Source organism: Hevea brasiliensis, chromosome 9 (genome assembly GCF_030052815.1).
Source record: "Hevea brasiliensis isolate MT/VB/25A 57/8 chromosome 9, ASM3005281v1, whole genome shotgun sequence".
Lineage (NCBI taxonomy): Eukaryota > Viridiplantae > Streptophyta > Magnoliopsida > Malpighiales > Euphorbiaceae > Hevea > Hevea brasiliensis.
The window spans coordinates 23,416,089-23,432,354 of record NC_079501.1 but is presented as its reverse complement, the minus strand read 5'-3'; the positions used below and the strand labels follow the sequence as shown (position 1 = coordinate 23,432,354).

At 33.9% G+C, this 16,266-nt stretch overlaps 2 protein-coding genes across 4 annotated transcripts; both read left to right on the top strand.

The window, feature by feature from the left end:
• The first annotated feature begins 567 nt into the window (after positions 1-567).
• Positions 568-6,544, top strand: LOC110663621 (uncharacterized). Of its 3 annotated transcripts, XM_058153466.1 has the most exons (5): positions 568-1,126; positions 1,966-2,123; positions 2,617-2,856; positions 3,025-3,835; positions 4,035-6,544. In XM_058153466.1, exons 3-5 carry the CDS (start codon positions 2,629-2,631, stop codon positions 6,164-6,166), a joined length of 3,171 nt encoding a protein of 1,056 aa, XP_058009449.1. In that variant the 5' UTR covers positions 568-1,126; positions 1,966-2,123; positions 2,617-2,628; the 3' UTR covers positions 6,167-6,544. The 3 variants fall into 3 exon arrangements, with proteins under 3 accessions (XP_058009449.1, XP_021678698.2, XP_021678690.2); XM_021823006.2 differs by lacking the exon at positions 1,966-2,123; XM_021822998.2 differs by lacking the exon at positions 1,966-2,123 and having other exon boundaries at positions 569-1,126; positions 2,627-2,856.
• A 269-nt stretch (positions 6,545-6,813) lies between these two features.
• On the top strand, positions 6,814-9,865 carry LOC110663610 (pentatricopeptide repeat-containing protein At4g21300). Its single transcript, XM_021822988.2, has one exon. The coding sequence runs from the start codon at positions 7,064-7,066 to the stop codon at positions 9,437-9,439; it is 2,376 nt and encodes a 791-aa protein (XP_021678680.2). The 5' UTR covers positions 6,814-7,063; the 3' UTR covers positions 9,440-9,865.
• Positions 9,866-16,266: the final 6,401 nt, after the last annotated feature.

Sequence of the window (16,266 nt, the reverse complement as noted above, 5' to 3'; positions counted from 1 at the left end):
AATTTTTTAAAGGTAAATATAAAAGAGGAAAATTTTAAAAATAAATAATATAAATTAATAATATAATAAGCGTTAAAAGTGGGTGTCATTGGAGGCATTGGCATTTCCATTGCTTAGTATGATTGGTTGCAATACTAAGAAAATATGCTAAATGTCCTTGAACGATTGGACGGTGCGCTGCTTATAGTAATAGTTTCTTTCTGCAAGAGTATTAAGGAGTAAAGAACCAATCAAAACTTAAACAAACGGACAAAAGCAATACTCCAACATCTCATTCCTGTACTGAAAATTACAATAACACCTCAAGCATCCCCCCACTAATGGAGACCAAATCTCTTATCACTCTCCTAGTAGGAGAGTGGACAGACACACAACACGACCCAAGTGTAGTCTTGTGGATATTGGTTTTCACGCGCTTGAAGAGAGAGTAGGGGTTAGATATTTGCAGAAAAATCCCATTGAAGGGGGTCAGCTACTTTTGGAAACTGTTGAGTTGTTGTTAGAGTAAACCCAGGTGTCTGCATTTTTCTACAAGTACTTATAATATTATGTGTACCCAAAAAGCATGGAAGGTAGAGAGAATCTAGAAAATGTGAAAAACAAATGTCCCATATCTTTCACATCCTCAAAAACCCATAATATAAAAAAGAAAATTTGAGGGGGAAATTTAATAAAAAAGAAAAAAAAAAGAAGAAAAGTGAAACAGAAGAAATCATTGAACCAAAGCTATAGGTGAAGCAAAGCGTATTAGAATAATAGGAGACCACAAGTTGACAAATTTGAAGTCATTGTTTCTTTGAGAGGAGACTTTGTGTTTAGAGGAAAGATCTCTCTCTCTCCCTCTGGGATTGTGGGGGATCTCTCTATCCTCACATATCAGATACTGGCCCAGCAGATCTGAGTTATTTTCTCTCTATATGTTGTTTTGTCTGGGGATGATTCAAAATTCTTCAAGAGCTGTGCAGAGTCACCCAACCTTTTTTCTGGGTTGTTGGGGTCTTTGTGAATTTGTTTTTTGTTGGGCTGGCACTAGCAATTTTCATGGAGCTAGCCGAGTTTCTTGAGAACTCATAGGGGAGGTTTTATATATGGTGGTGGTGGTAGTAGTGGTGGAGGATGCTGTAAGGTAAGTCCTTTCTTCATTTTCGCTTGGATAATTGGTGTTCGAATTCTTACTATAAGGGTTTTGTTTTATCTGGAGTTTTGTTTCTCTCTGTTTATTATGCTTGTTGATTCGGTATTATTGTGTGATTTGACTTGGGTAATTGGTTTTATGCATATTTTCCTTTATGTAAACTGATCATTGTTAGTGTTGTAGCTGTTTTCACTGATGGGTTCTGTGAAGTGGGGATTTGATGCAATTTAATTATTTATTTAGTACCTTCTTATTTAGAGAATCTTTTGATTCCTTTTTGTGGCTTGATATGTGATGATTCTTGTTTTGAAGTTGATTTTTTTTTTAAGTGAAATTGACTTCAATTATGATTTGGAACAAATCATTGTCTTACACACAGAATTTATGAATAGGGAAATTTCATTCTTTCATCTCTCTCTCTCTCTCTCTCTCTCTCTCTCTCTATTTTATGTTTAATTTTTTTGGGAGGTTTCCCTGGTATTAGCATATAGAGTATAGACATTTTTTTTTTAAAACTTATGGTGATTTAAGCACTGGATTCTGGCTTTCTGACTAATGCTTTAGCTTTTCAACAATCTTGTTTTCGCTGAATGGTTCTAGGTTCTAAATTGTTCAAGTCCTACCGTTAATTGTATAGATTTCATTATGGAACTTTCCCTTGAGTAGCCGGCCAAATTGGTGTTTCAAGTGGTATAACATTCCCACTTATTCAATGCAGCTCAATCTATTAGCTAGCTTTAAAGTACATCTGTCTGCAATTGTTTCCATTGAGGTGGCATCTGGGGGTGACTTTGTTCTTTCTTTTTATTTTTCTTTTTTCTTACTTCCAGTTTACATCTTGACGCTACAAGCATATATAAATTAGTAATTGAATGAAAAAACACACGGAGAGTGTAGCATTGAAATGAATTGTAAGCTGCCTTTTGGAAGGATGAATTGCTTCTGAAAAGAAATCTGTTGATCTCTCTCAGTTGGTTCGACTTCAACTGTAGGTGCAATTATTTACTTGACTCATCCAGAAAGGCATTGTCTGTGCTTATGTTGTGTCTTTAAAGTTTAAATATTGTAACAACGATATTGGATGAGAGTTTGACTAAATTACCAGGTGACACAAATATCTATTTGCAATGAGTTATTCAATTGTTGTATTAGCATTAATGATGGTCATCATAAACAGAGGTTAAAGTAATTGCTATGAAGTCAGTTCTTGTCAAGGAAAACACATGTGAGGAGAAGCAAACTCTCTGCCAATTGCAATGATAATGCACTTTTAATATCGGATTCTTCGGTAGTTGTATGATTGCATGTCCGTAGTTTGCCTTTTAAGTCTGGTTTTGGATTTCCTTTCAATATTCTGCAAGTGACTAATATTCAATTGCTATGTTCTCAGTATATAAAAACTCATCTTGGTTGATGTGCTTATTCTTCTCTTGCATTTCTTTGAACTCTGCTTTCTTTATGTTAATTTAGAGTTTCTAAAGTCATTTGCAGGAATGGGTACTAAAATGCAGCCTAAGATGTATCTATCAGGATATTATCCCATGAGGGATTTAAACGACGGTACTGGCAATGTTACCTGGCCTTCTCATCATGAAAACAAAACCTTTGGGCAGTACTATGACATATTCACAGCAAGGCCGGCAATAGATGGATACTTGGGATATGATAAGGAACAGTTGAGGCAAACTATATTGAAGCATGAAACCATATTCAGGAAGCAGGTATACTGGTTTACTTCAAATTTAATATATTTATCTAAAAAGTTGGATCATAATTTTTTTTTTTTAATTTATGGAAATAAAGAAATATAAATGGCATTTTTGGCATAAGAGCTTTTAGAGCTCAAGTTGCTTTCTACTATTTTATTTATATGTCATTTGATCATCCAGCTCCATGAACTGCACCGTCTTTATAAAATACAAATGGAGATGATGAATGAAGTGAGAAGTGAGCAACCACAGAAACACCTCAAACCCATGGGGACATCGCAATCGAGTTTTTTGGCCTTTCCATCTCTAGATGACAAAAACAGGTGGCAGGATTCTAGTTTGCCTCTGGTGGATTTTAGTCATCATATACCATCTGCATCAGGTGCTGATAGTATCCAATCATACTTCAGTTCCATGAATGTGAAGATCTTGCAATCTGGTTGTGGTTCTACCCAAAATGGTTCGAGGTCTAAGGAGTATGAATCTCTTGAATTTAAACGCAAGAATCTCCAGAGAAGATTGTTTGACCTTGAACTTCCAGCTGATGAATACATGAATGATGAAGAGGAAGAACAAGGGGCGTCTGGAGGGTCAGGGGTGGAAAGTTGTCCTGCTAATAGGAATTGTGATATTGCTTGTGAGAAAAATGGCAACTTGTCTACTCACAGTGGAGCTTACTCTATTTGCAATGGAGATGCTTCCAGTTCCAATATGAATTTAAAGCGGAACTTGGGTTTCACTGATCTGAATGAACCTGTCCAGATTGAGGAAGCATCTGGTACAGCTTCTGTTGATATTCTAGACAATTTTATCTCCTTTAGAGAAGGGATACAAAGGATAGATCTTTCTGCAAGTTCTTGTTCAGGTTTTTTGGCTAAGGAAACTTCCCAAAGCCCACCTAAAGAAAAGTATGAGGGAGTTAACTTACGTAATCAGCATTTAGAGGATGAAAAGAGACAAAAGGAATGGTCGCCTTTCACTTTTAACCCTGGTAAGGACTTTTTCAGCAATATTTTCTATGGTGCATGTATATGTATTTCATGTCCACTGTGTGTGGTGCTTGCATGTACATGCATAAGCAAGTTACAGGCCAACTGAATAATGAAATTCTTCTTTCTTATTTATTGTTCAACATATGGCCTTCTTTTTCCTTCTTGCAATATATTTATTTGATTTGGTTCCCTTTTCAGGCCAAACTACAAGCAAAAAAAGTCCTCAGAATGAAGGTTTTAAGTGTGATTATTTGCCTGCAATATGTGAATCATCACAAGTTGGATGCCAGAAAGCCCAAGAGCCGGATCAGAACAGGAGGGAGAAACCAACAAGGAAGACAATTTTTGGTGCGGAAATCTCTGAAGCCAATCATGATGCATCTGTTGTAGCTTCAGATACTCTACAGCCACTCGTTCCTCAATCAAGTGTTGCTAATTCTGAGTCATCCTCCATTTCATCTTGGAAGAAACATCCAGCTAGCTGGACACAGAATCTGACATCTGTTCCAGGAAATTCTTGCTATGGTGCTTTTCCTAAACCAGATAATGGTTCAACCACATTGATGCATGGCCATGAAGTTACAGGGAATGGTTCACTTGTTAATAACAATGTAAAATTGGTTTCAAGTTTGAAAGCTGAACCATCCTACCAAAATAGCTCATGCCTTTTTTCTCAGTTGGATTCCAAGGAATCTCAGGTGTGCCATGGATCAGTAGGCTTTGGCTACCCGAATGGCTTCGGTGATAGTAATTCTGCTTCTGAACAAATTCCCCAACATGGTCCTACACATAACTTTGGTGGCTCGGGCTGGATGGGGAATTCAAAGTCTTCAGAGGTAGCAAATGCAGTTCTTCCAAAAAGTTGCCAGAATGAAGCAATTTTTTCTGATTCAAAACTAATATTTGTTGATGGTACAAAGAAGGAAGAAAATCCAAAAGGAGGGTTTTCTTGGCTTAGAGATATTTCATTTTGTAATGGAAAAAATTCCAAAGAAAGGAATGGTTCTCATCAGGTAAATTCTCAGCATTTTGCCATCAAAGCTGAAACAATGAAGAACCCCTCTCAAAGCTTGATTCAGGATTCGTCACTGATGACAGATTCCAATGTCCATGTTGCTGAGGACAGAAGAACTGAAGTTGGTGACTGTCCAAGCAGTGGTAAAATTCTTGGAATTCCTATTTTTGAAAAGCAAATGTCCAAGGACTTGCCATCTGTAAGCTCTTTCTCGGAGCGAGGTTGTGCTTTGGAAATTAAAGGTGCTTATTCTATTAAAGCTGGGTCACTTCTTGCTGATCTAAATCATGATCCTATGCCATCTGAATCTGGAGAGACACAAAACTCAAAGAGTCTGGTTGCAGAAGAGGGATCAGTTGATTGTAGTGATAATTTAAGAAATCACATTGATTTGAATGTGAGTGTGACTGAAGAAGAGGCTCAACCAACACCTTTCTCTCCACAAACTAAGGTGAAGGTTGCACTTGAGATAGATTTGGAGGCACCAATAGTTCTGGACAGTGAAATAGATATTACTTCTGGAGGTGAATTTGTAGAGAGCAAACTTAAAGAACCATTTGACTCAATAAATGATGAATCAAGGGACTTTAATGAAGGCTTTCTGAAGGATGCAGCTGAGGTCCTAATTGCCATCTCATCATCATGTGCGCATGATATTCAAGATGATACCAGTCATCACCAAGTGGAAGCTTCAGTGAGTGAATCCCTTAAATGGTTTGCAGAGATAATTACTTCTTACAAGGTTGAGGTTGAGAATAATGTATCAGTTTTAGCTGGTACAGATAGTACAGATCGTGGAGATTCCTTGCCAAATGGTGTCGATTATTTTGAGTATATGACGCTAAATTTGACAGAAGCCAAGTTAGAAGAGTATCACTGTGAGCCTCAGACTATAGAGAACTCAAAGGATGAAGTCATACTGCTAAGACGACCTCGGAGAGGTCAGGCAAGAAGAGGAAGGCAGCGGAAGGACTTTCAAAGGGATGTACTTCCTGGTCTTGCCTCTCTGTCCAGGAATGATGTGGCTGAGGATCTTCAGACCATCGAAGGGCTTATTAAGGCAACGGGTGGCATTTGGCAATCAAGTTTCTCACAGAGGAACTCTCCTAGGGGCAAAGGAGGGAGGGGGAGAAAGCGTTTAGGGGCTAATGCTACCTCCCCTGCAGTAACTGCAGTTTGCCCACCTCAGACCCTGCAACCTAAATGCGGGGAGCTGGTACTTGAGGAGACTAGACTAACAGGATGGGGAAAGAGGACAAGGCGTCCGCCAAGACAGAGATGTCCGATTAATCATCCTCCTTTTCCATTACAATAAAGAGAGAGAGTTCAAATGATGTTGAAGGTTTTCCACATTGTACAGGAAGACCCTTCAATTTTTCAGGCCTGTTGAGAGCGTTCAAATGGCTTCGCCTGTCAAATTTTTCAGGCCAGGAAGATCCACATTGTACATGCTTTCTTTCTTGATTTTCAATTCGGTATCCTTCAATTTTCAGCATTCAGGGTGTGCTTGCTTCTCTAGTTGCAAAATAAGTTATATTGATCCTTATTGACATAAAACTGATTTTTTTTTTCTTCAATAATATTTAATTCCAGCTTAGTGTGTGATATAGATTAAAAGACATGGTTTGGAAGTTGGGGAACCTCACATTCCCTGAATTCAAGAGTTAATGTGTATGTTATTTTTCCTGCTTGAGGAGCTGCTTTTGTATATTATAATTATATCACCTTGATGATTGCTTAAATGGTCATGTTTTTCATAGAATATTCAATGTCATTTTCTTCCAAAAATTATCCAATTGGAAAAAAAAATGTGCATATTTTGTAAAATGATATATATTTAATATATAAAATAAATAATTTAACGTATATTTAAATTTTAAACATATAAAAAAATAAATATACCAATTAAGCCAAGCCTGAAAATATTTTGTAATTAAAATGCGGCTGACTGGTAATAAAACTTCGTCCTTTGAACGGCATCGTTCTCTACAAAACACTGTAACGACTTCTAGCGGCAAGCTTTAGAAATCAGTTGCTGGAGCTATATTAGGACAATAATATAGTAAATATTTCTGAACATCAGTTTCTTTAGATTATTGGAAAAGCAAAGATTTCTGATAGTTGTCTGAAATGCCACTTTACAATGCTTTATTCCTTCTGGGATTGATTACATCAATTGAAAAACGAGTTTTCTTTTGTACTTTGCTTAAACATGAATTCATTCTTTAGCCTGCCCATCAAATCTTGTAGACGACGTCTGTGTACTTTTAGCAGAGGCCCACTCTCCCATCCCATATCCATATCAGAGAAGTTCGCCTTTTGCTTAGAGAATTGCTCAGATATTTTCTCTCTAAAGAAACTGCATGCTTCCATTTTTGTTCATGGGCTTGGCGACATTAGTTTTTTGTGCTCTAAGCTTATAACTTGCTATGCAAAGTTTGATCTTTTAGCTGAATCGAGATGGGTATTTAATAGAATCATCAATAACAGTCTCTCTCTCTGGAATTCAGTTCTTGTTGGGTATTTTAGAGCTGGTCACTACAAAGAAGTTCAATGGCGGTATTTGAATTTGAGGCAAAGAAGTATATGTTTGGACAGTTCGGTGATTATGATTTGTTTGAAGAGTTGTGTTGAATTTGGTTGTTTAAATTTTGGAAGGGGAGTTCACGTGGATGCTTTTAAGTTTGGATTGAACGCAAATTCCTTTGTGGGTTCTTCACTTATTTTGCTCTATGCGAAGTATGGTGATGTTGATGATGCGTATAAAGTGTTTGATGAAATAACGCCAAAAGATGTCGTTGTATATACATCGATGATAACTGGGTACGCGAAAATAGGTGATCACCGTGCTTATGGGGCTTTTTGGGTTGCTGGTAATATGCAGCAAGAAAAGCTGGATCCTAATCGGGTGACTTTAGTGAGCTTACTTCAGGCGGCAGCACAGTTGGAATTGCTACATGAGGGTCTTTCGATACATGGCTATGCTATTAGACGTGGAATTGGTTGCTCAGATGAGGTGCTCGAAACTACTCTCATGGACATGTATATCAAATGCGGGGCTCCCAGAAATGCAGCCTGCATTTTTGGCAAAATAAAGATAAGAAAAATAGGTTCTTGGAATGCAATGATTGCTGGTTATCATAAAATGGGGCAACCTTTGGAAGCATTGAATCTTTTCTATTTCATGGTGCAAGAAAACATCCTGCCTGATCTGATTGCGTTAGCAAATGGGATTTTGTGTTGTGCTGATTTGGCATATTTAAGGGAAGGGAAGAGCATCCATTGCTTTATCATTCGAACGGGATTCCATCTTGATTTAGTGGCTATGACTGCCCTGATTGATATGTATTCTAAATGCAACTGCTTAATCCAAGCCAGCAAATTATTTAACAGAATAGAAGCAAGGGATGTTATTTTGTGCAATGTAATGATGGCAGGTTGTCTTTACAATGAATTTGCTAGTGAAGCCGTGAAGACTTTCACTGAAATGGTTAGAAAATGTATCAAGCCAAATATAGGTTCCATCTTGAATGTACTTGGTGCATTATCTAATCTGAAAGACAAGAAACAAGGAAGGTGTGTCCATGGGTATGTGTTAAGACAAGGGTTTCACTTGAATGTAGAGGTTGCCAATCAAATCATTCACATGTATGCAAATTGCGGTTGTATATCCTATGCAAGACAAGTCTTCAACCAGTTAAGAAACAGGGACTTGGTGTCATGGACGTCTATGATGAGGGGTTATATACAACATGGGCAAGCTAATGAATCGATTGACTTGTTTAGGTTGATACAAAGAGAAAAGGTTGAGCATGATTCAGTTGCTCTAACAATTCTGCTTCAGGCATTTTGCCAGCTCGGGCATTTAAGCCTGGCAAAGGAAGTTCACTGTCATCTGTATCGTGCTTTTTTTAAGAGAGACATCCCTGTTATCAATTCTCTGATTACAACGTATGCCAAGTGTGGAAAACTAAATATGGCGAGAAATCTTTTTGAGAATGCAACCAAAAAATGTACAACATCATGGAACGCAATGATTGCAGCATATGGAATGCATGGGGACTGTGTGAATGCTCTCAAACTGTTTGCACATATGAAGGAGGAAAACATAGAACCTGATGAGGTAACCTTTACTTCCCTGCTCGCTGCTTGCAGCCGCTCAGGCTTGGTAGAAGATGGTCTACATACTTTTAGGTCCATGACTGAGGAATATTCTATAAAACCATGTGAAGAGCATTTTAGCTGTTTGGTGGATTTATTAAGCAGAGCAGGAAAGCTTGAAGAAGCATATAATTTGGTTAAATTCTTGCCATCGAGACAAAGAGCTCAGGCATTGGGTGCTTTGCTTGCTGCCTGCCGAGTGCATAGAAATACAGAGATGGGGGAGATGATAGGAAAAAACCTTCTGGATTTAGAACCTGAGAATGCTAGTGCTTATATATTGGTGTCGAATTTGTATGCAGATGGTGGAAAATGGGATGTGGCGGCCAAAATAAGATCTATGACCAAGGAGAAAGGTCTGAGGAGGACTCATGGATACAGTCTAATAGAGCTAAATGAGCATGAGAAAGGTGTGAACATTTCCTAGACTAGACTTCCTTAAATTTATAAATAAGATATAGATATAGATTTTTTTTTTGGCCAAAAAAAAAAATGCAACGAAAGTCTTCAGTTTTCAATCTGTTATTTTGAAACAGATTCGCAGCAGCTTTTGCAGTAGGCCTTTTTCTCTCATTCCGTGGGAAATAGCAGTAGTTGTTTAAGACATTAGAGATTATGTAAACCCTTTTCCTTCTTTTGTTATTAGATTAATTCCTAGATCAAATAACAGAAGTGCTAACTGGTTTGCAAATATGACTTGGCAGAAAACTCTCTATTATGATAAGCTGTATGTCCCTCCACCCCACTTAGCCTTACTTTTAGCTGAAGATAGTTTGTATTTTTATTTTTGCTGCTAGTGTTTGAATCTCATCTTTATTGAAAAAAATAAAACTCTTAATTATTTATTTACAAACGCAGGCCATCATGCCACTTGCCAGTCGCAGTTGGTTGTACACGCCAACCCATTTCTGCATTGTGGTACATCATGTGCTATCTGATCTCATGATTTTTTTTTTTTTTTTTTTAATTGGACTTCTCATTGGAATCACAAGTCAAAGATTTTAACGTTCAGTTCTAGAAAATGTTCTTAAAATGGGCCATAGAGGTTCAAGAATTTAATATTTGCTCGAAATTTAACTGAAATTTAATAAATATAATATTAAATATTTATAAAATTAATAATTTTTAAATATAATCTTAAAATAATATATTATTATAATAATTAACAATTTAATATATTTTTATAAATGATAATTAAAATAAATTTAGTTAAATTTTAATATATAAATAACTTTTAAAAAGCAATTTAAAATTTTTAATTGAAATTTTAGATGGTAATATTTTGTAATAAAAATATTTAGAATAAAATTTTAAGATATTAACATTTTATATAATAATAAATAAAAATATTGTCTTTTAAAAATAAAAAATAAAAAAATAATTCATGTTACTATATTAAATTTAACTAAAGAAGTATCAAATTAAAAAATAAAATAAAATCTAATTACATAAAAAATTTAACATTTTTGTACATTTACCTTTTAATTACAACCTTTAATTTTAATAATTTAAATTAAATTTCTGAAATTGATTGTACTTTTATGATCAAATTAGTGAAAATTTAAATTAAAATATAATTTTTTATTCATTAAAAATAAAATTTTCATTTTTTTTCACTCTTTATTTCCTCTCTCTCTTGTCATTTGTTGCATGGTTGATCACATATGAAAGTTCAAAAGACACTAAAATTGGTTTATGCCCATACATTATCACAAATCGACTATGAATCAACAAGAATCATACTTTTGAAAAATGATACTTGCATTCTTGTTAATGATATTTTACTTTTTCCCTTTTAAAAAGTTTAAATTTCACTATAACGTTAAATATTATAATTTAATAATCTTTTGTATTAATTGACATATTAAAGTATAAAAAAGAAATAATAAATATAAGAAAATAATAAAGAAAATTTAGACAAAGTAAAAAAATAAATAAATAAAGCCAATGCATGGCACGTACATGTCAAATGTAGTATTTAGATTTATGGAGAGCAGTGACAGACGCAAGCTTTAAATGGATATATAATTAACACTTTGGAGAGGCCAAACTATATATGAATAAAAAATATCTTTAAATGTAAATAATATATATATATATATATATATATATATATATATATATATTAAAATTATTATGGAATAAAAAATTATGTAATAAATCTTTTAAAATTTTAATAAAAAAAAAACACGTGCTTAATAAATTAATTTACTGTAACGATCGAGCTCCAATCACTAGAGGAATTGTCCACTTTGACCATAAGCCTCACGATTTTGTCTCATAGATGGAATGGAGAACTTCCTACCAACTCTCCAGGCCATTCCACCAAAAGGCGCACCTCTAGTGATTAGTTACATCATCTTATATATCATTACTTTTTGAACCCAAGACTATCTCCGTGCTGTGCCGATGTGAAAGTTGACTAAGGGACCTTTATATAAGATGGAAGAACTAATCACTAGAGGCGCCTTTTAATGGAATGGCTTGAAAAGTTAGAAGAACTCTAGGTTAAGCGTGTTCGCTTGATAGAGATCTTAGGATTGGTGACCTCCTGGAAAGTTCTCCATTCCTTCTATGGGACAAAACCGTAAGGCTTATGACCAAAGCGGACAATTTCACTAATAGTTAGAGCCCGATCGTTACACTTACATAACAAATTTATTTATTGGGGGCTAATTTTGAAAAATAATTTATTAATCTCTTTTTTTTTTTCAAAACTAAAATTAATTTTTTTTTAACCTTGCGAAGGACTAGGGTCCTATTGGCCCCTTGGATCCGTCTCTGCGTAAATAATAATAATAATAATAATAATAATAATAATAATAATAATAATAATATATTACAACTTTAATTAAATTTTTTAGATAAGCAAGATTTTTAATTAATTAAAGTTCTATTATATCTATTATAAATAAGATTTAGTATGTTTTTAATATTATCAAAAAATAAAAAAAAAGACAAAAATAAAAAATTATCTAATAAATGATATTTAAATTTCTTAGTTATTAAAATGAATCCATACAGTTATTTTTTAAATTAGAATAGGATTATAATTTAAAAAAATTGAATTTTTATACTATCTTCCTTTTTTTTATAAATAATATAATATATTAAAAATATTTTTAATTTTAATATATTTTAAATTTTAATATATTTTTAATTAATTATATAAATAAAAATATTTATCAATTTAAGAATTATCATTTTTTTTTTGCATCATATTTTATGAAAGTTATATGATATATTATTAAATATAATATTAACTTAATTATAAATAAAAAGTAATATAATAAAAAAATATAATAATAAGTTTTAAAAATATAAATGGAAGAATATGTTTAAAAATTAAAATAAATTTCTTTATAAGGCGGATGAAGTAAAAATCTAAATATACAAAAAATTTAAACTTTTGTGTGCATTTATCCGATTTTTTTTTTTTTATTTTTGGCAGTTTTGATGAAATTCTTAAAATTAAAAGCAAATTTATTAAACTGATTAAATTGGTTAAAATGTAGATTGAGAGTAATATTGTATTCATTTAAAAAAAAAATTCAAGTTGAATGATATCTTATTGAAAATAAGTAGGTAAATAAATAAGTATTAAATTTAGTTATTTAATTTAAAATTTTAATTTTAATATAACTTTAGTTTACTAGAGTAAATTTAAAAAAATTTACCATTACAAACATATTAATATAATACAAATTGTTTATATGAGTGTAGAAAACATTTCAAATTAAATGTTATTTTTTTATCATCACAAATTTAAATGTATTTAAGGCTTTATAGTAATATTAATAATTTTTATTTTTTAATTTTTTATTTTAATTAATTATTTTTTATAAAATTTTATATTTAATTAAAATTAAATATAAATAAATTAAGAATTTTAATTTTATATAAACTTTAAAATTTTAAATTTAATAAATATAAAATTAATTTAAATAATAAAAATATAATTATAATTAATTTAAAAAATAAAAAAAAATTTTGACAAAATCAATATTCTCCCTCCCTCCCATCCTATGTTTATTGTCACACCCTCACAAATGAGCTCCCAAAATTTCAATTTTTTTTTCCGCAAGGTTACCTGTAGAGTGAGGTTCGATGGGTGTAATTCCTTGTGGGGGCAAGAGGGAGGTACGTGTTGATGGTAGGCAACACGGGCAAAAATAGAATTTTTAGCCAAACAGGCCTACCGGGCGAGCTAGAGAGCAACCGGGCTGCTGCAGGAGCAAATGAGGTTAAGTCTGCGAGCCAAGCTCTAAAATGAGGTTCACTGCGGGCGTTGGGCGTGCTGGGCTGAGGAGCGCCCCAAAACGAGGTTCAGGAAGGCCTAGTGTGGGCTCGAAGGTCAATCGGGCGTGTGGGAGCAATAGGTGGGCGAGCCAGGCCCAAAATGAGGTTCACAGGTGGGCCTGGCTCGCAGAAATAGCAGGCGGGCATGGGCTGGAAGCCCATGCGTGTAACACCCCTATTTGTATAGCCTGGTATATTTTACTACTCCGGTGACCGGAGTCGGTCCGGACAATTAAGGGGATTAGAACCATACTTAAGACAACTAGATAAACTATAAACACAAATAATTAGTAATATCCAATTAGTTAAGTATAAATAAGAAAAACAGAACATAAGAAGTTAAACGAGCCGAGAGTCACAATGATGGGTGACCTTCTCAGGAACGACTGCGAAGTCGTTTTAAACTCAAATTTCGAACCGTAAAATGTGACGCCGTGGTCCTTAGGACCCTTATAAACACAGTGGAAAAGAGAAAATCACGAAAAAGAACTGTTAAACCAGTCAAATAATTAGATAAGAAAGCCAGAAGAAATATGAAATTAATTGCAAACCGGGATAAACCGGCGAGGGGCAATTTGGTCAATTGACCCCGAGAGCTGACTTCTGACCTAACTGTCAAATAAAATCGGAGCAAAGAAAACTTCGGGATTGAGAATTAAATTAAAGAACTAATAGAAAAAAAAAAGAGAAAATGAAAAAGTTAAAAAGGTGTAGGGATATGATATCATGCATGACATCATGCATGATGCCATAAATCCCATAATTTATAAATTAATTAAAATGAATTGTGGTCTTTCATAAGACATAAAAAAGAAAGGAAAAGAAAAAAAAAAATCAATTGGTCTTCTCTCCCAAAGTTGCCGCCTCCCATCCTTCTCTCTCCCTCACCATTGCAAACCTCCATTAAAGCTTGCTTCAAGCTTTGAAACCACCATTAAACCTCAAATCCTTCCATACTTGCTTCACAAAAACTTGATTTAGTCACTTGAGAAGAAACTTGGTCATCAAAGAAAGAAGAAAAGAAGAGGGAAATTAGAGAACTCAAATTCAAATTGAGGTAAGTGTAATTTCAAGTTTAGATTCTTATTGAATTCATGAATTTAAGTTTATGTGTGGTGAAATTGCATGAGAAATAAAGGAAATCATGCTTAAATAAGGGAAGAGAGAATGTGGCAGCCATGAGACCCTAAGGTTTTGATGGTATTTAGTTAGGTTAAACATGAAATCTTGGTGAATAGATGTTAAATATGTGAATTGTATATTTAGATTACATGAATTGTGAAGATTGGACAAACTTAGGGTTTTGGAGATTAGGGTTTAGAGACAAAAAATGTGAGAAACTTGTAAATGGTGTTTTTGACCTAATATGAAGTGAGAAATGGTCATTTGTAACCTAATTAAGTGTGTTAGAAGTGTTTGAATCAAAGCCAAATTCAGATTGAGTATGCAGCATGACCAAAAGTCAAATTTGAGGGACCAAAAATGAAATTTTACAAGTCCAATTGGTATGTGACTAATTGGGAATGAAAATAGGCACTAAATGACACAATTTTCATTTAGGAAGCATGCCCAAAAAGTGACCAAAACCTAGTGAACAAATTGACCAAAGTTGGAAAATTGCAGGCTGCCCTGTATAAACTGACCAAATGAACAGTATTTGTTCATTTGGTCATAACTCGAGATAGGCAGGTCAAAATGACCTGAAATTTTACTAGTGGTTAGATGAGATATAGGCCTAAAACTTTTGTGAAGAACACAAACCCAAATTATGCCATTAACTCAATCAAATTATTGAGCAAAGTTGAGTCACTGAATCTCCAGAACTGCAGATTTGCCATATGAACAGTAAAGTTTCAATGGCTATAACTCTCTCTAGAAAACTCCGATTTAGGTGATTCTTGAACTGATGGAAACCTAAAACATAGTAGAACATTTCATATGAAGAAAATTAGATCAAATTATGGACTTAACTTGATCAAATTGCTGAACGAAGTTGGAGTAATAAATCAACAGAACTAAATTCTGCAGCATGAACAGTAATTATATTTTGGCTATAACTTGAGCTACAAAACTCTAATTGGAGTGATTCAAAAAGGAGAATAAACTTAAGACAATAGGGAACATTTTCTATGAAGAAATTTTTGCCAAATTCCAACAGTAAAAGGACCAATGAAACAGTGCAACTTAGGACTCCAAAACTGAAAATTGGCAATTTTGTCTAAAAGACCTAAGTTTTGAGAAAATGACCAAAACCAACAAATTTAGTGACCAAAATGTGGTATGTGGGTGAAGTTGGAGTTCCCATACCTATTAAGCCTTAGAAACTCAACAATTTGACTTGAATAGTGTAGTGAATAGTAACCCGAAACACAAAAATTTCAAGAACGTCGAGTTTAGCACGTTAGAGCCAGGTAAAAGTGAAGCTAAATTTATTTTGAATTTATGTTAAGTTCTAGTACTGAAACATTATAAAATTGTGTGTTTTAGTTGGAAAGAATACTGGGAAAGAACCCGAGGAACCGAGTCGAGGCCAAGAGGCGACTCGCTTGAGGTTTGTGCACAACGTGTAATTTTTGTAAATTATTTGCTGCATATTGTTTTGAATGATTTGAAAAAGTGAATTGAGACATTATTTATGATGCTTTAATTGAAATTGTTGAAAGTTATTGTGTATATTTGAAATGACAATGTTTAGCAAATTGTTAAGATAAGTTTTGAAACCACAGTATCATGACCATATATTTGAATACCTCACTAGCACGATTAGTGGGGGTAATTAGTTTCGAATTTTGATTCCTTCTCTGGAGAAGTGTTGAGGTGTGCCAGTAGAAGAGGATGTGAATGGATATCCATATATTTGAGCTAGCTAGCCTTGTGATGTGACTTTTCTTTAGCTTTTGGCTATTGAGATTCTATTTGTTTCGAATAGCATGATCTAACTGTGGGTTTTATGAA

What these genes read in the sequence shown, in the direction of transcription:
- LOC110663610 (XM_021822988.2), top strand. Translation starts at nt 7,064, where the DNA reads ATGAATTCATTCTTTAGCCTGCCCATCAAATCTTGTAGACGACGTCTG.
- LOC110663621 (XM_021823006.2), top strand. Translation starts at nt 2,629, where the DNA reads ATGGGTACTAAAATGCAGCCTAAGATGTATCTATCAGGATATTATCCC. An exon ending in AAACCATATTCAGGAAGCAG is followed by an intron (nt 2,857 to 3,024) that starts GTATACTGGTTT and finishes TTGATCATCCAG; the next exon opens with CTCCATGAACTGCACCGTCT. An exon ending in GCCTTTCACTTTTAACCCTG is followed by an intron (nt 3,836 to 4,034) that starts GTAAGGACTTTT and finishes TTCCCTTTTCAG; the next exon opens with GCCAAACTACAAGCAAAAAA.